This window comes from Helianthus annuus, chromosome 17 (assembly GCF_002127325.2).
Source record: "Helianthus annuus cultivar XRQ/B chromosome 17, HanXRQr2.0-SUNRISE, whole genome shotgun sequence".
In the NCBI taxonomy this organism is placed as follows: Eukaryota; Viridiplantae; Streptophyta; class Magnoliopsida; order Asterales; family Asteraceae; genus Helianthus; species Helianthus annuus.
Window position 1 is genome coordinate 47,483,616 of NC_035449.2, and position 18,534 is coordinate 47,502,149.

At 36.6% G+C, this 18,534-nt stretch overlaps 3 protein-coding genes across 4 annotated transcripts; 2 read left to right on the top strand and 1 right to left on the bottom strand.

Annotated features, from left to right (window-relative positions):
- Nucleotides 1-1,342: 1,342 nt before the first annotated feature.
- Nucleotides 1,343-6,836, top strand: LOC110920625 (serine hydroxymethyltransferase 3, chloroplastic). Of its 2 annotated transcripts, none has more exons than XM_022164798.2 (12): nt 1,343-1,517; nt 1,957-2,171; nt 2,276-2,471; nt 2,535-2,709; nt 2,788-2,905; nt 3,365-3,477; nt 3,572-3,694; nt 5,026-5,130; nt 5,212-5,298; nt 5,396-5,503; nt 6,187-6,259; nt 6,392-6,836. In XM_022164798.2, the coding sequence occupies exons 2-12, from the start codon at nt 1,958-1,960 to the stop codon at nt 6,664-6,666; spliced, it is 1,587 nt and encodes a 528-aa protein (XP_022020490.1). In that variant the 5' UTR covers nt 1,343-1,517; nt 1,957; the 3' UTR covers nt 6,667-6,836. The 2 variants fall into 2 exon arrangements, with proteins under 2 accessions (XP_022020490.1, XP_035842958.1); XM_035987065.1 differs by having other exon boundaries at nt 1,377-1,515; nt 1,953-2,171.
- Nucleotides 6,837-8,037: 1,201 nt separating this feature from the next.
- On the top strand, nt 8,038-14,060 carry LOC110923556 (polyribonucleotide nucleotidyltransferase 2, mitochondrial). The gene is made up of 16 exons (XM_022167630.2): nt 8,038-8,474; nt 8,617-8,772; nt 8,879-9,049; nt 9,142-9,267; nt 9,351-9,512; nt 9,601-9,720; nt 9,806-9,943; nt 10,023-10,185; nt 10,460-10,585; nt 11,206-11,336; nt 11,424-11,643; nt 11,725-11,808; nt 12,401-12,480; nt 12,556-12,699; nt 12,777-13,484; nt 13,594-14,060. The coding sequence occupies exons 1-16, from the start codon at nt 8,136-8,138 to the stop codon at nt 13,699-13,701; spliced, it is 2,976 nt and encodes a 991-aa protein (XP_022023322.1). The 5' UTR covers nt 8,038-8,135; the 3' UTR covers nt 13,702-14,060.
- Nucleotides 13,999-16,593, bottom strand: LOC110923557 (sirohydrochlorin ferrochelatase, chloroplastic). Its single transcript, XM_022167633.2, has 8 exons — nt 16,440-16,593; nt 16,166-16,243; nt 15,633-15,712; nt 15,255-15,499; nt 15,078-15,139; nt 14,871-14,981; nt 14,520-14,612; nt 13,999-14,277 (listed from the first exon to the last, which is right to left on the bottom strand). The coding sequence occupies exons 3-8, from the start codon at nt 15,677-15,679 to the stop codon at nt 14,176-14,178; spliced, it is 660 nt and encodes a 219-aa protein (XP_022023325.1). The 5' UTR covers nt 15,680-15,712; nt 16,166-16,243; nt 16,440-16,593; the 3' UTR covers nt 13,999-14,175.
- Nucleotides 16,594-18,534: the final 1,941 nt, after the last annotated feature.

Consider the following 18,534-nt stretch of genomic DNA (forward strand, 5'->3'; position numbering starts at 1 on the left):
CAAAGTCGTCGGTGTTGTCCTTTAGGTTTCTATGTGAACGAGCATCCGACACGCCTTGAGAAGAATTTAGTTCTGGTGTACCAAACGTTGTCTTGGACTGTTTTGACGCTCGACCGATCTTAACCGCGGTACAAGATACCACTTTGGTGATTATCGAAGTAGCTCACAAGAATCTAGCATGGTAAACCGACGCCGTACATGACTTTCAACTGTTTATGGGTCTCCGATATGACACCATCATCGCTTGAACTGCTTGCTCTATTGCGATTGTTCGTAAGACGCCGGTTGAAAATATTGTTGAAATTGCTGATGTTAGCTTGCATTGCTGTTCATTTGCCGGAAAATGGATCAGGAGATGGGAGTATGGTATTTACTGCGGCTCATAGAGGCGAAATATTAGTTCACGAATATTCCTCCAAACACGGTTGCCTCTTGGTTAGCACCTATTCAAAAAAAGTAATTTTAGTCGAGATAAAATATTATACCTTTAAAAATAAAGGTAATTATAGTTGACAAAAATATATTATACGTTTAAAATACAAGTAACCATATTCGAGAAAAAAAATATTACCGATAAATGATAATGGGATCTTCGAAATTATCAAGCCATGCTTGTGAAAACGCAAACTCCTCCACGGGTTTCCACCTCTCGACGATCTTTGGAGTGAGTGCTTCATTCCCTTGCTTTTTTCGGTGTTTACGTTTGGATTTAGTCGGTTGGGTTTTGGGTACAGATTTGACATTTGTGCGGAAGAAAAGAACAAACCAGGTGACGATGGTAACATTGGTGGGGTTTGTGGGAATCAGAGGCGGAGTATTGTGGGTGCCCGGGGGTGCACCCGCCCACCCCAATATTTCGGTTAGAAGCGTACAAGTTCTGATTTTTCGTCTGAAAATTTTAAAATTATATAGGATCGACCCCCGATTTTTATCCTAAATATTTATAAACTTTGTATATAAATGATGGGTAGTTTGGTAAATATACACTTTGTTTTATTTGGAACTATTATTATTTGACCCGATTTGAATCGAATAGCCAACCCGACCCGACTCGAAACATAACGATAGGAAAAAAAATTTGGGTACCATCACTTTACGCCTCCTCGAAACTTTTGGTCAAGCTCCGCCACTGGTGGGAATTATGGTCTTATCCGTCGATGCTTGAACTCGTTCATGCTTTGATTGGCATAAAACGGTTAAACGGGTTGCCTTGCTCGACTAGTTGTATGTTTGAGTAATACGGGTGGTTCAAATTAAACACGTTTATATTGTTTTAGAACTTAGCGAATGCAAAAATATAAAAATCTGACTTTTCATTTTACTCTTAACCTTGTAAATAAAATTTATTTTGGTGAGTTTTTTTTATAGACCAGCGAGCCGAGCGTAAAATAAACGGTCCGATATTTATCAACTTGGTCTCCTGCGAACCCTCTTCACCCTTCGGCTCGCCGCCTCTGTTTCCGCTCAAATTTCAATCGCTTTATCGGATTTAAGTTTGCTTCCACACACACACACAGGTATTCATATATTGGTACATACATACATGCATATATACATATACGTGTCACTATCATGCTTTTCTGAACTAGTTTGAAGGTAGCCATGACCTTCTGGTTTGTTTCACATTGTTAGCTGTAAATCCTCCTAAAAAATCTTGCTTTATTTACTCCGTTCTTTGTAAAGACATTCTGAGATTTTGGTTTTTGTATTCTATTTTAGGTTTTGATTGTTTGTATTGAGTTTGCGTATTACTAACGCTGTCAATTTGGGACTTAATTATGAAAGTAAATTTGGATTAGGCTTATTAGGGTTTGCAGTTAAAGCTTCTGAATCTGGTTGTTAATAAGAGTAAAAGGGCTGTAAACTTGTAATATTTATAATTAGTACTTTATAATAGTTCTTTGGATTGTAACTCTGTTTTACTTGTGTGGTGATTTGTTATGGATTCATGTACAGTATGCATACCTACAGTGGAGCTATCATGGGTTCACTTCAACAGCCTGTATGGGTTAAAGAGTCCAGTTTCCTACCAAAAGGACACGGTGTCGGTGGCTTTATTCGTCGGGTGAATTTTGGATTGTTTAAGCCATGTGGATCGTCTAAAGTTGTAGGTAGCTTGGCTACTGGAAGACCATCAACCCCTTCTGTACCCGTCACAATTCCTGAAGGAGGTAATATTTCGTAGAAATCTGTACATCTTTTAGTATAAGCTTGTTTTAGATATTTACATAAAAATAATAATTTGTTAACTTTTAAATGTTTTTTACTTCTATAGGTAATGGAAGCAGCTTTGTAGACCATGAATTGAGTAACGTTGATCCTGAAGTTAGTGAAATAATATACAACGAGAAGCAACGCCAGTTTAGAAGCTTAGAGCTTATTGCATCTGAGAACTTCACGTCCCGAGCTGTCATGGAGGCGGTTGGTTCGTGTCTTACTAATAAATATTCAGAAGGACTTCCCGGAAAAAGGTGAGATTGCTCCTTATAGTTTTATTGATTTACCGTGGTTATTGATTTGCTGTACTTTTGCAGATATTATGGTGGAAATGAGCATATTGATGAACTGGAAACACTTTGTCAAAAGAGGGCATTGGCAGCATTTCACTTGGATGAAAATAAGTGGGGTGTAAATGTTCAACCGTTATCTGGTTCACCTGCTAACTTTGAGGTTTATACAGCCATTCTTAATCCACATGACCGTATAATGGTGAGTTCGGCAATTCAAATTGTGTATGTTAGATTAAATTATTTTTATGTATTTCATTTGTATGATTTTATAATACAGGGACTTGACTTGCCTCACGGAGGACACTTGTCTCATGGATTCATGACTCCCAAACGAAGGGTTTCGGGAACATCTATCTATTTTGAATCTATGCCTTATCGTCTTGATGAATCTACAGGTTCTTTTTTGTTAATCTTTGTTTAAATCATAGTTGTCAATAGCTGTCGCTATAGCGAATAGCGTAGGGTATAGGTCGAAGGTCGCTACAGGGTATGTAGCCATAGATAGCGGGATTTTAGTTTTTTTTTTAAATATAAATAGCGATTAAATATAGCTGGATTTTAGGTTTTTGCTATATATACATGTAAAATAGCAGATATACCAGGGTATTTTGATATAATATATTATATACATATAAATTTTTTGATTTTTTTTTCTAGTGTATTGCAGCTATTTATAAAATAGTGCCCGCTGTTTTTCGCGTGTAGCATATAGGTACCTGATCGCTATTTGTTGCTATTCGCCATTAACAACTATGGTTTAAACTTTAAATACATAAAGGGTGAAAGATATTATATTATAATATATACAATGTGAAAGTGTGTGACATAAATGTTTACTGTTTATGTCTCTATAGGCCTAGTTGATTATGACATGCTTGAGAAAACTGCTACATTATTTCGACCAAAACTTATAATAGCCGGTGCTAGTGCTTATCCACGTGATTTCGACTATCCTCGTATGAGAAAGGTGTACTTTTCAACTCGACAACTTCCTAAAATGAACTTTTTAGCATTCTTTCTATGCTTATTATTTAACTGCTAACAAGACGTGATCGTGACAGATTGCTGATGCTGTTGGTGCTTTTCTGATGATGGATATGGCCCATATTAGTGGGCTTGTGGCCGCTTCTGTGGTTGGCAATCCTTTTGAATACTGCGATATTGTGACAACCACAACACACAAGGTAATATTATATTGTTATTTTTTAGTTGATAAAAATTGTAGTTTTAGTTATGAATGCTACTGGGAAGAATAACGTTTCTCTCTCTTTTTGTCAAGCGTGATTAAATGTTACATCATGCAAAAGCAGATGTGGCAGTTTCAACCAATTTATCTTTTATGTTTTCTCTCCAATGGGTCAAATGGGTTAAAAATAGAAGATTTAAATAAAAACGAGTTAAGAATATTGTTGTAAAAATGAATTCAAGTGCACAAAACCTAATTGATAGAAGTTAAGAGTATTATCGTAAAAATATGTTTTTTGTGATCATACTTAACACATTATTTTATAGGGTAAGGATCCTAAGAGAAAGTGAGGAACACATGCTAATTTAGAACCATGAGAACGATTCTTGACCACACATTTGTTGGGAATTTCGAGTTAATAAAACCGACTTGGCGTGCAAGGCTCAAGGAGGGTTTTTAGGAGTGGATAATTATAGATTATGAAATGTGATAATGTTTTAATAATTAGTTATAAATATCATGTCCTAGTTAATTGATTAGATAATTATCTAACATCCTAAACAAGTTAGGTTTGGATGTTTATATGATAATTATACGAGCAATCCTAGTATAAGTCTAACGTGTCAGGTTAGCTTATAAATACCATGTATTGGGTATTCTGGATTGTAAGAATCAAATTTTTGTGTAGTTTTCTTGATCTAATAATATTGTGAGAGTTAGCCATACATATTTATGTTCGTTTGATATTCGATTGGGACTTGAACATTTTCTCTAAGCCAAATTTTATTATTATTATTATTATTATTATTATTATTATTATTATTATTATTATTATTATTATATTTTTTACTTCTAATCACACTTTTTTAAGAGCCTTTTTTATATATATACATATGTGTATATTGTCAGTTTTTAATTATACACACGTATATACATATGATATATGTATAGTTAAAGATTGGCAATATACACGTGTATACATCCCAAAAAAACCTCAAAGAAAAAGCTGCGATTTTTCCGAAAAAAAAGTTCCCCTTTTTTGCGTTTTTGCTTAGGAAAAATGTGTGGTCCATAAGTGTTCTCACAGTTCTCAATTACCCTAGTGATGCTCACAAGATCCTAACCCTTAATTTATATATGGAATTATAAAGCGGATGACAAGAAGTGTTTGTGTGGTGGCCCAACCCAACCTATTTTGATCGAGCAAAAATTATTCGTTTTTGACGCAACCCATTTAACATGCTACCAAACCCGTTCTTTTAGCCACATCAGCATATTACTATCTCACTCTTAGAACAAACTTTACAATCTGACTTCTTTTATCTACAGTCTCTCAGAGGACCTAGAGGTGGCATGATATTCTTCAAGAAAGATCCTGTTTTGGGAGTCGAATTAGAATCCGCCATCAATAATGCCGTTTTTCCAGGCTTACAAGTAAGTTCTAGATTACCTTTTTATTAATTTTGTTAACCTTATCAGCATGATCTAATTAATATAAATTGTTAACTTAAACAGGGTGGTCCGCATAACCATACGATAGGAGGACTTGCAGTCTGCTTGAAGCATGCTCAGTCTCCAGAATTTAAAGCTTACCAGAACCAGGTTTTTGCAACTCATTCTGTTACTCTGTTAGCATCACAAGATGCAAACCTTTTTGACTTTTTACTGGATTGACATAGTATTCTAACCATTCTTGCAGGTTGTTTCAAATTGTCGAGCTCTTGCTAAACGGTTGTTAGAGCTAGGGTTCACGTTGGTTTCTGGAGGGAGTGATAACCATTTGGTTCTCGTGGATCTCAGGCCATTGGTAAGTTTTTTTTGTACTTTAAAAACATCTCAAGTAGTATATTTTTCATTTTTACCCTTGGTTTTCTTTTGGCCTTTCTCTTTTTGTAATCCTGTACCAACATTTTAACAAATTGTTTAGAGTAAAATGCCATTTTCGTCCCTGAGGTTTGATCAGTTTTGCGACTTTTGCCCAAATGTTTGTTTTTCCACATTTGGATCCAAAATGTTTAAAATCTTGCCATTTTTACGTGGCTCGTTAACTCCATTCATTTTTCTCCGTTAAGTCGGGGGTATTTCTGTCTTTTCTGTTAACTTAAAAGGCAATTCAGTTTTTTTTCAGGGGTATTTAGTCTTTTTACATAAAGTGAAAAAGATCGAATTGCCCTTTAAGTTAACAAAAAAAGACGGAAATACCCTTGAATTAACGAAATTGATGGAGTTAGCGAGCTGGATGAAAATGGCAAGATTTCAAACCTTTTGGATTCAGATGCAGAAAAACAAACCTTTGGATGAAAGTCGTAAAACTGGCCAAACCTCAGGGACGAAAATGGCATTTTACTCAATTGTTTATTTTGTTATTACAATATATTTATTGCTCAACTTTGGTATCACGGACCATTAGTGGACCATGATTGATTGACCTAGTGACCCGCTCACCATTTCGGTTTTTCTCAAATATCTTTTTGTCTTTCTTCAATGCAGGGTCTTGATGGTGCTAGGGTTGAGAAAATTCTTGATCTGGCTTCTATAACCTTGAACAAGAACTCCGTACCAGGTACAACTTCGTTTGTACGTCTTTCGACCTGTTTGAGACAAACATACCCAAATCAACTTGTTAACCAGCAGACGAGTCGAACCAGTCACATGTAGTCCTTATACTCACGCTGTCATGGTTTGAATGTCGCAGGGGACAAAAGCGCACTTGTTCCAGGTGGCATACGTATCGGCTCGCCAGCTATGACAACTCGTGGATTCACAGAAAAGGAATTCATTTATATCGCTGAATTGATTCATGAAGGGGTGCAGCTCACTCGTGAGATCAAGCAAGCTGTCTCTGGGTCAAAGCTCCAAGATTTCATGAAGTATGTAGCGTCATCGGATTTCAGCTTTACGGATAAAGTTTCAGATCTGAAAAAGAGAGTCGAGGCGTTAACAACCCAGTTTCCAATTCCGGGTTTGTGAAAAGAAGATTGAAATGCTTATAAATTAGGATAAAAGTGATGTGTGAAGTCATCACTAATTGTTTGATGTTGGTTTTCAAGAATTTTGAGACCTTTTGATCTAAGGTTTCGTATAACTTGAATAGATTTTGGAGATCTTTCGTTTTTTTAGCCTCCAAGAGGCTCATATCATACGCATGCGGCAAAATATGTGGGTGAGATAGTCGGGTAAATGCTAAAATAAGTCTGGGTCTAACGGGGCTTTTTTTTCTTACCAATGTCTTAATCTTACAAATAATTACACCTTCAGACGCATTTTGTAATCTTTATGAATTCACTTAGACAATCTGTAGTGGGGCGCTATGCACCCGCATAAAGCCCCTATAAAGCCCCAAACACCATTACGAAGGGCTTTATGAGAAAAAAATGGGGGAGGCGTGATATATATAGCGCCGGGTATTGGGGAGGTTTCAAAGTTTGGACTAATAAAAAATTAGTTAGTGTTTTTATAATTAATTAATAAAAACGAAAATTAATAATTAGATATTGATGGGTAGGGGCTTTATGACTACGGGCTCTAGTGATATAACGCCCCATAAAGCCCCTGTGTGACGTGGCACAACACGTATCGCATAACGCCCCACAAAGGGCTTTATGACTACGGATGGCCTTAGGGTAGTTCACAAGCCTAGCCAGGCTCAACTTGGATCCTAGTTTGAAACTATACAAGCTGCCTCGACTTGAAATATTGCTATCTAGCTGAAATTTGAGTTTGAACTAGCCATGTCTTGACAACTTTAAAAAAGTTAACAAAGAACCGATCAGTGCTCTCTAGCAACTAGAGGCGAGCGAAAAGCTCTCTAGCAACTAGAGGCGAGCGGAAAATGAACGTGGCGACTAGAAAAAAAAGTGATTTGAAAGGAAGCTCCCTGTGTGACCAGAAAAGATAAAAAACGTAGATTTCAAAATAAAAAGCGAATGAAGGAAGAACAAATGAAGCAATCAGCAATGAAGCTCTCCTCGCGGATTGATTAGTTTGAGATAAAGGGAGCCAAACACATAGGTTGTTCATGAGATTGAATAGAGGAAGTGTAGGGTGAGGGTAGGGGATTTGAAATAGGGCAAAAAAGTTCTTAGTTTGGCATTAATTTGGGCTTACTTATTATTATTATTTACGGCTTTTTAGAAATACTTGAACGAGTCAATGAGTTTTTTTTTATATTTAGTTAACTAGTTTACACAAGCGGAGAATACCTAGTGGAGATGGATATGATCGGGTGGTTCCGCTGGTGACACCGATGATACTCCAGTGGTCTGTTACTGATCCAAATTTGACGTTCACAAAAAATAAAAAATAAAAAAAATAAAACTAGCTAATTAGAGTATGTTCCCCTTTTGTGTCCGGTCAAACCTCAGCCTCCCTGGCGGTAAAAATCTTAAACCCTAAACCCTCAATTACCAAATATCCGGAAGCTTCACGTCGCCATAGCCATGGCTTCAGTGGCGATATCCAGAAGAAACCACCTCCTCTCCTCTCTTCTCCGATGCCGAACCCTATATTCCCGCCGTACTATCACCACTGGCCGCCCTACCTTTGCGGCATCAATTTCCACTTCACCAGCGGATACAGAAACTCCGGTTTCCAGAACCAAAATCCTCGAAACATTCAGAGAAGAATTCGAAATCGGATCACGAATAATCACGTTAGAGACAGGGAAGATCGCTCGGTTCGCCAATGGTGCGGTTGTGTTAGGTATGGATGATACTAATGTTCTGTCCACAGTTTGCTCGGCTAAAGGCGACGGTGTTCGAGATTTTTTGCCTCTTACTGTACGTATGGTTATGTTATATTGTTTTATTTGTGTTTTTGTTTTGAATTGTTGTTGTTAGAGACTGTTTGATCTGGAGGTTTTTGATTCTCTTTTTTTGTTTGATGTAAACAGTCTTCCATTGATGATTTTTGTGGTTTCAGGTCGATTATCAAGAGAAACAGTTTGCTCAAGGAGTAATTCCAGGTACGTATATGAGAAGGGAAGGCGCTCCAAAAGAACGGGAACTTCTATGTGGGCGGCTCATTGATCGGCCTATTCGACCTCTCTTCCCAGCCGGATTTTACCATGAGGTTCAGGTATGTGTCATATAATAGCTTGTCAATTGTTTCTTTTGCAGTTGTTTCCCTATTTGCACCCTTTGATTGTACTTTCTTCTCACAGTTGTTAAGTGTTTTTATATAGGTGATGGCTAGTGTGCTTTCTTCAGATGGGAAACAAGATCCAGACGTAATGGCAGCTAACGCCACTTCAGCTGCTCTTATGTTATCAGATATACCATGGGATGGTCCTATTGGAATGATACGTGTAGGAAGAATTGACGGTCATCTTGTCGTGAATCCAAGCATGGATGAGGTAGTAATCTTTTTTCCTGTATATCCACTATCTATATATTCATATGTATATAGTTATATTATTTTACACGATCTGTTATGATCTCAACACAGCTTAAACTGAGTGATCTCAACCTTGTGTACGCTTGCACAAGAGATAAAACTATGATGATAGACGTACAAGCACACGAGATTTCCGAGAAGGACCTTGAAGCTGCATTTAGGTTTGCGCATCCCGAGGTAAGTCAAAAAGGTCACTGTCGGTTTCATAACAACCCTGAAGCATTTGTTGGATTTTAAACGAGTCATCTTTTATCGTTCAGGCAGTTAAGTTCATCGAGCCTCAGTTGAAACTAGCTGCCAAAGCAGGGAAACAAAAGAAGGAATATACACTGTCGTTAGTGTCAGACCGAACAATGGACAAAATCCGTAACTTGACGGAGAAACCTATCGAAGCTATTTTTACTGATCCTTCATATGGAAAGGTATGATGACTATTATATAAAATAAAATAATGTGTCCTTTATCAAATGCATTAATTATACGCATTGTTTTTCATGTTATTGTGTGTAGTTTGAACGTGGAGAAGCTTTGGATAAAATTGGACAAGATGTGAAAGGTATATTAGAGGAAGAAGGTGATGAAGAAAGCTTAAAAGGTCTATCAAAGACAGTCGATACAGTGAGAAAACAGGTGTGCTGATATGTTTAAAATGAGAATATAGGTTTTCATGTAAAAGATTAAAACTTTAAACGTCTGAAAAGGTAAATTTTATCAGGTTGTACGCAGGAGGATAATTAATGAAGGATTTAGACTTGACGGAAGGCGTCTTGATGAGGTTAGGCCTTTGTATTGTGAAGCTGGTAACTTGCCTGGATTACACGGATCGGCTCTCTTTTCGCGTGGAGATACGCAGGTTATTATATAAGTATATAACAAATAACATATTATAATCCTTGGCTTTTTGTGTTGTTAAATTTCATGATTTTATTCAGGTTTTATGTACTGTTACTCTTGGGGCTCCAGGAGATGCTCAACGTTTGGATTCTATTGTGGGCCCTCCAACCAAACGATTTATGCTTCATTATAGTTTTCCACCTTACTGTATTAATGAAGTTGGGAAACGAACTGGCTTGAACCGCCGTGAAGTTGGACATGGTTAGCCTGATCTGTTTCATTATCGTTTGTTACATGGTTATCAATCATTATGATTATTATTATTATTATTATTATTATTATTATTATTATTATTATTATTTTTGTTTTTATTATTATTATTATTATTATTTTTTACTTGGAGAATATATAAAAGAATAAACTTGTTGTCACTGGTCACTGCCCGTATGTAGTGGCAAGAATGCAGACTATTAATTTCTTTCTGTGACTTGATGTGAGGTAGCTTTATTATGGATATGGTTTTATTCTTTTTCAGGCACTCTTGCTGAGAAAGCTCTTCTTGCTGTATTACCTCGTGAACTTGATTTTCCGTATACCGTGCGAATTAATTCCGAAGTCATGGGCTCTGATGGTTCAACATCAATGGCAACTGTATGTGGAGGTATGTAATATGCTATGCAGTTAATATCGGTGATAATGTGATATATCACCGATATATTGGTTATTGATCCCCATGTAAAATATCAGTGTCAAATATCGGTCAGAATATCGGTTCCGATATTATTGGCGATATTGACTGATAGTTGACCAATATATCACCAGTTTTCCCAATATCAGTACCTTTCTTCCTAGTTCTACCATTCATCTTTCTTCTTATTGCTGCTATTAGTGCTTTAAGTCTTAATTGTTAATTGTTGGTGTTTTAAGTCTTAATCAGTTCCTATTTGCTACAATTGTTAGTGTTTTGCAAGTTGCAGAAGTTTATTTTGTTAATGGTAGGATAGTATACTGAATTGTTACTTTGTTAGTGTTAAATTAATATTAAAATTACCGATATCCCACTGATATCCGACCGCAATAACCTATATCTCAAATATCGGTCCTTGATCGATATCCGAATTTTTACCGCATTAACTGCATAGGTAATATTTTGACTTGCTATGATTGTCTTATGTTGCTATTTTCTTCTCAAATACTTGTAAATTGTCATGTAACATTTTTTTTTCATTTTGTGTTGTTGGGTGTAATTGGATTACATTATTTTTCCCTTTATTATTGTAGGGAGCATGGCTTTAATGGATGCTGGCATCCCTTTGAAAGATCACGTTGCTGGTCTGTCAGTCGGCCTCGTTACCGAAGTTGACCCATCAACCGGCAATGTTGACCAGTACCGTATATTAACCGACATTTTGGTACACATTTATTTACGGCATCTTTTCCTTTCGACTGATTTGTGTTCTTAAAAAGGCCCGATGCAACAATATTTTGTTCATGTTTAGGGTCTAGAAGATCATCTAGGGGACATGGATTTCAAAATAGCCGGAACACGAAACGGGATTACTGCAATTCAGTTAGATATAAAACCTGCTGGAATTCCTCTCGACATTATTTGCGAGTCACTAGAACCCGCATATCAAGGTCGACTTCAAATACTTGAACGTATGGAGCAAGAAATAAATTCAGCTCGCACTCAGGATGGAAGAAATTCTCCTCGATTAGGTACGACCCACACTTTATTTTTAGTTATGACAAGTTGTCTTGTAGCAGGCTAACTAAAAGTATTATCATTATGTCTTGCAGTTACCTTAAAATATAGCAACGATGATTTACGTCGACTGATTGGACCACTTGGTGCCTTGAAGACGAAAATCGAAGAAGAGACAGGTCTGTGTTAGCTTGACAATGCTTAATACTTTAATAGATATATTTTAATGCAATTATTTACTTATAGTGGTTAGTTTTTTTGTTATCTTGTTTTTCTGTTTTAGAGTAAAATGCCATTTTCGTCCCTGAGGTTTGACCAGTTTTGTGACTTTCGTCCAAAGGTTTGTTATTCTGCATCTAGATCCAAAAGGTTTGTACTCTTGCTATTTTCATCCGGCTCGTTAACTCCATCCATTTTTCTCCGTTAAGTCATGGGTATTTTCGTCTTTTTCAAAAGGGCAATTCGGTTATTTTCACTTATGTAAAAAGACCGAATAGTTGAATACCCCTAAAAAAGATCGAATAGCCTTTTAAGTTAACAAAAAAGACGAAAATATCCCTTAACGGAGAAAATGGATGGAGTTAATATGCCGGATGAAAATGGCAAGATTTCAAACCTTTTAGATCCAGATGCGAAAAAACAAACCTTTGGACGAAAATCGCAACACCAGCCAAACCTCAAGGACGAAAATGGCATTTTACTCTTTGTTTTATTTATCTAGATTTACTATGATTTTCTGCATCTTTAACAATTGCTTAATATATTTTTCAGGTGCTCGTATGTCTGTGAGTGACGGAACACTAACTATAGTTGCTAAGAATCAATCGGTAATGGAGAAAGTACAAGAAAAGGTATATCACATTCTTTCACCATCTTGTACATACGTGACAGATTTCATGCATCTTATGTCCCTCTTTAATCTTCAGGTTGATTTAATAATCGGGCGAGCAATTGAAGTAGGAGGTGTTTACAAAGGCATTGTAACGTCAATAAAAGAATACGGGGCTTTTGTGGAGTTTAACGGTGGCCAACACGGCCTCTTACATGTTTCTGAATTGTCACATGAACCGGTTAGTGGTATATATTTTTTTACGTGTGAATGGATATCTTTGACTGGTTATGGTTTGACTTTTCGATGAAATTTCAGGTGTCCAGAATTTCAGACGTGATTTCAGTTGGTCAGCAGTTATCGTTAATGTGTATCGGGCAGGATCTTCGTGGTAACATAAAACTTTCTTTAAAAGCTACTTTACCTCAAAAGACGAAAAAGTCTGATATGGTTGACGGATCGTTAAACGTGTTAAAACCGAAACCCGATAGTTACACACCTGAGCAAGAGGACCAGAATTCTGCGGTCAAAGATTTACAAGACGACAAAGACACGAGTACGAAATCAAATCCGTCGTATTCTTCAATGGCACCGATTGTGATTCGCAGTGCGGTGGAGTGTGACGAGGAGGAAAAATCAGCCGGTTTGGGCTCTAATTTAAAACCGAAACGGGCCTTAAAACCAAAATCTTCTCAAAAACTCAAAACATTAAAAACTCAAAGCGGTTCTGATTCTGGGTCAACTGCGTCTAAAAAAGCCCGCATTGCAAAACCGTATTTACTAACGGAAAAAAGAAACCATGGTGATAACGATACAAGCTCAGATGAAGACAAAAACGAGGTTAAAGTTGAACATAAAAATGCAGTCCTTGATTATTTAAAAGATCAAGAATGTGAAGTTACGGGTCCAATGGATGCGAAAAAGCTCAAACTTGGAATGAAAGTGACCGCAAAGATTCTTCAAGTACGGGCCCGCGGGTTGGTTTTAGATTTGGGTGGTGGAATCAATGGGATGTACAAGTTTGAGGTATGTCTATTTACTGTCTTATTAGTTGTTTGACCACCTTTTTAATTTCAATAGTTTGACCCGTGTTCAGTAAATATTAACGGATGCTTTATTATATTTTGTTTTGTAGAGTGATGGCGGTAAAGAGGAGTTCGAAGTAGGAAACGAGGTACACGTACAATGTACAAGCTTTACCAGCAAGGGCATTCCTGTAATGTCCATCATACAAGATGATTAGTGACACGTGCTATCGTCAACTGATTTCTGTGTTGGTGTGTCATTCCGAGAAGTTGTTGGGTGGCTCGTTCCAATTTTGAGGTGGCCCGAGGATCTGTGAATCCTCATGGTTTCAGGCCCTTAAGTTTTTGAGAGAGAACAGTGATTATACTACGTTTTTGTTTATTAGAGTTGTGCTATGTGCTACTTGTATTATGGATTTCTTTGTTGACTTTAATGGGTCAACAAGAAAACTGGTAGGGACGATTGCAGATGGAAAAAAATTGACAGGCAGAGTGAGATCACTCAACTGACTATATGAATCGTCAAAATAAAATTCATTTGTTCAGTATGCCTTGAAAGAGGCGTATTGTTAAAATACGTCATCGTTCGTTTTCTAAGTGATCTGAAACCAATCATATACCAGGAACCTGATGTTTTACAGATTTTTATGTAACATCTCAAAAAAAACTTACTGCCTACATCTTAAAAAAATTCAGTAAAGATGACATTTTCCTGTTCCTGCACAAACTGCACACTCATCTGCATCTCCAGCTACATGGCTTAAGCAATGTTTAATTCTGTCATCCACTACATCCTGTTACAAATATAAAAATGAATGATGGTAAAAAATATCAATTAGAAAGCAGTTAACCAAGATTAAGGAATAAATGATATTAAGTTTGAAAGCACAACAGAACTCTAATGACTTATCGCAAAATATCAAAACATTCAGAAAGTGTTTCCATAATAGATAAGTTGATGGTTTGTGTAATCAGAAAAAGAAAATAAAAAATCACATTGAAAATAGATAATTTTAGAGATATCCCGTATCCGTACCACAAGAAGTGTATGCAGGCCAAGAGGTGCAGTTATCATATATGACACGCCCGGAAAGTCTTTTGCAGCTTCAGCGGTTAAGGAAGGGATGTCCTGCAATAACAAATGTCTATAGATCGCTCTTTCTTTATTTCAAAGACCAGAAGATTACACTGGGCAATCATGACCCATTCTTGAATAAATAATGGGTTGATTTGGGTCAGTCAAATTATACAATAGCTCAAAATGGCTCACTCCTATGAAACTAGCCAACTTAAAATGGGCCACCACCACTGTAAGAACCCGTTTTGGCTTACCCGACCCGACCCAACAAGTTTGCCAGAATGTCAGGCTTACAAAATACTGTGATACCTGGTGCCAATGTCGCCCTGGGAACAGGAAAAATGGGCTCACAATCACACGATCTGCACCTTTTTCAACACACGAACGAAATGCATCTCGTATTGATGGTTCTGCCAGCTCCTAATCATATACGAAAAAACAAATTATAAATATTCATTGGTCTCATAAGCGAAAACATTCATCCTTAAAAAACAAACGTTTGGAAAACAGAAGTACCATATGAGCAGGCTCAACAATTGGATACCCGGTTTTCTCTACAAACATTGTCACAAACTCATCTGCAAGCCATCATATTACTTTAAAATTACATTCAACTCATGAAATAAACCATCTATATTAATAACTAATTAATAAAATTACAAAAAAAAAAAAAAATACAAATTTTTTGCTTACTTAGCATAAGATTAGATTCTTTTCGGCGAGAACCGTGATCAACAATAATCAGTCCATCTGTGCCTGTAATTCCATGATTATTCAACTGTCTAGCACCACCATTCCCATTGGTCAAACAACACGTTGACCGTAAACCCCGATTGGAATTATGCAATCGTGCAAATCCTAGCATGTTCCGGCTGGGGTTTCCTCTGTTTCCAGCTTTGGTTGATATAAGGGATTGATTCCCATGATTCAGAAACAAACTGATAATGAATCATATGAATATTGTAAAGTTAGCTAATAAGTGTAAGTAGAGGAATTAAATACTGGATTTTGGAGCATGAATTAAAACGATAAAGAAGTAGAAATGAAGATATAGAAGTGGAATAATAATACCTTTTGGTGTATACATTAGATGGGGCAGAGCAGTTCATCTTTAACATATGATAATGGAGAATAGCTTCTGTCTTCAACTGCTGTTATTTGTATTATTTGAAAAATTGGGTAATTTAAAAATATGGTAAATTACACTTTTCGTCTTTTATGTTTGTAGCGGGTTGCAATGGATAGCCTTTAACTTCAATAACTACAGTCACAATCCTTTATTTGGAAAACGCATTACACCTTTTGTCTTTAACACTAACCAAGTTAAAAATTTTAGTTATGTCTATCCACTTAAGGGTATTCTGGTCATTTCATTCTTTTATTTAAAAAGTTCATTATTGAATAAAACCAAAAATATTACATATATAAAAACATCATCTTCCCCAATTCCCCAAACCTAACCCTAGAATCTCTCAGCCATCACTCCCTCCCTCTTTCTCTCTCTCCCCAACCATTCTCTGCTTTGGTTATAATATTCATATAACCAAAATGCCACTAATGACTAAACTATCAACCAGATAAAAATATTCACAAACATCACTAACCTATCTCTGCAAACTCGTGATATGAACTTATAATAACCTCCACTGATGAATATCTCTTTTAGGCAAATGCACAAACACCTTGCGTGCAAGTGACAAACAAAACAATTAGTAATCAGGTAAATAGGTGAATCGATCAATTTGGACTTTCAATTGCAGGTTTTAATTGACCGAAACATTAACTAAAACGCGTTAATTGCAGCAATTGAATTGGTCTAAGAGCGATTAAGAACAGTAGGAAAACGAAACCCTAGATGAGCTGAAAACTATAAGTTACCTGAAGGATTACGTACGGATATCGGTGGAGATTTGGTGGATTGTTGTGTGGAGGTCTCAATTTGAATAGTATTCTGTCCAGTTGGATACAGGTGTTGTAATTGGATCTTTGTTTCATCTTCCGGATGATATTGTCGTCCCTCGTCATCATTGTGAATTTCTAACATGAAAACTAAATACAATCCTAACACGAAATTCTTGGGTTTAGTTTTAGCCTAAATAGGTACAGGTAAGTTTCAGGTTGAACATGTGAACCCGTTTAGATTAACAGGTCGAGTTTGGATCAACCTGGTCGGGTTGGCATGCTGACCCGTTTAACACACTTATACTATATTATATTTTTTACAATATATTTTATGTCATAAATTAAATGGGTGTGTATTTTATGTCATGATTATATCTTAAAAAGAGACATTAACAAAAATTTTATAATTTAAATATGATATTATTATATACATTTATGTTTTTAAGTAATTTTTATTTTAATATATTAATTTCAGAAGAAAATAAAAAAATTCGGGTTAAACGGGTCGTGTTCGCCGTTCGGGTCAACCCACGAAACTTCGGGTCGTGTTCGGGTTCATATGTACGATACGATTTTCGGGTTCGGGTCCGGTTCGGGTTTGTGTAAAATTTTCGGGTTCGAGTCGAGTTAAACCTGCTAACCCGCGAACACGACTCGTTTAGCACCCCTAATTCGACTACTGTTCTTCAACCCATTTGGACTATTTAATTATTTTTTAATAATATCATCAACTCAATAATTGGTGGCGTCCGCCCGGCGATAATGAGGGTGTTTGGGTTAGCTTATTTTAGAGCAAGTTATATTTACTTATAAAAGTTAATAAGTTGTTTTTAAGTGTTGAGAAGGAATTTTAAACACCCCCAATGAGTGGTGTCAGTGTGGGAGTGGTGGTGGTAGAGGTTGGTTGGAGAGAGATGAAGAGAAGAGAAGAGATTCTAGGGTTAAGGTTGGGAAATTGGGGAAGATGGTGTATATTTATTAACGAACATTTTAAATAAGAACATGAAATAACCAGAATACCCTTAAGTAGATAGACATAACTGAAAATTTTAACTTGGTTAGTGCTAAAGGACGAAAGGTGTAATGCGTTTTCCAAATAAAGGATCCAGACTGTAATTATTGAAGTTAAAGGCTATCCATTGCAACCCGCTACAAACATAAAGGAGGAAAATGTAATTTGCCCTTAAAATTATTCTTGAGTTGTAACTGATATTTTGTTAACGGCAAATTTGGATCACTGGAGTATCATAGTGTCACCAGCGGAACCACCCGATCATATCCATCTCCACTAGGCATAATGCCTATTGTAACACCCCGTGTTTTCGAATGTCAAAGTCAAAGTCAAAGTTTGACTTCTTTGACTGTTAATAGTCAATTTTAATTTTTGTATTATGTGGAGTAAGTGTTGTCTAATTAAAGTAAATCGAATGTTTATTCTATGCGAACCGATTATCGACCTTGAATAGCAGGAAGTAACAATGCAATAAAGTTAATCAATCAATAATCAAGCTAATCGAATCATCATCGAACCCGAAACCCGAATTATGCGAACTGTGGTATTAATATACGTGTGTGTGCCTTATGTGCTACTTGTGCGTGTTTATTTAATGTTATGTGTGGTGATCAATCGAATCAAATCGAAACTCGAAAAGCAATTCAAACTCAATCACATCGAATCGAAATCGAAGTCGGATAGTAATCATAAATGCTTATATGTTAGATATAGTAGTTGGGACTGAAAGTAATTTGACTAGGAAACTCTATCGTATTCGTATCGTCTTCAATCGAAATCGAAATACCAAAAATCGTCGCCGAAACACTTAAAACAGGCCACTGATCGAACAGGACCCTTCTGATCGAACAGCCCAGCCGATCGAACATGCTGTTCGATCGAGCAGGCCGTCCGATCAGGAAGCCTGGCCGATCGGCCAGCAATTTCCTCTTTTGGAGCCTATAAATAGGGCTGTCATTGTCATTCTTTCCACTTTTGGAAACTCTCTGACCGACCAGCTCGTGCTCCCCTTCTTTTCTCAGATTTCTTCCGATTCTGGTAAGTTTTCACTCTAAATCT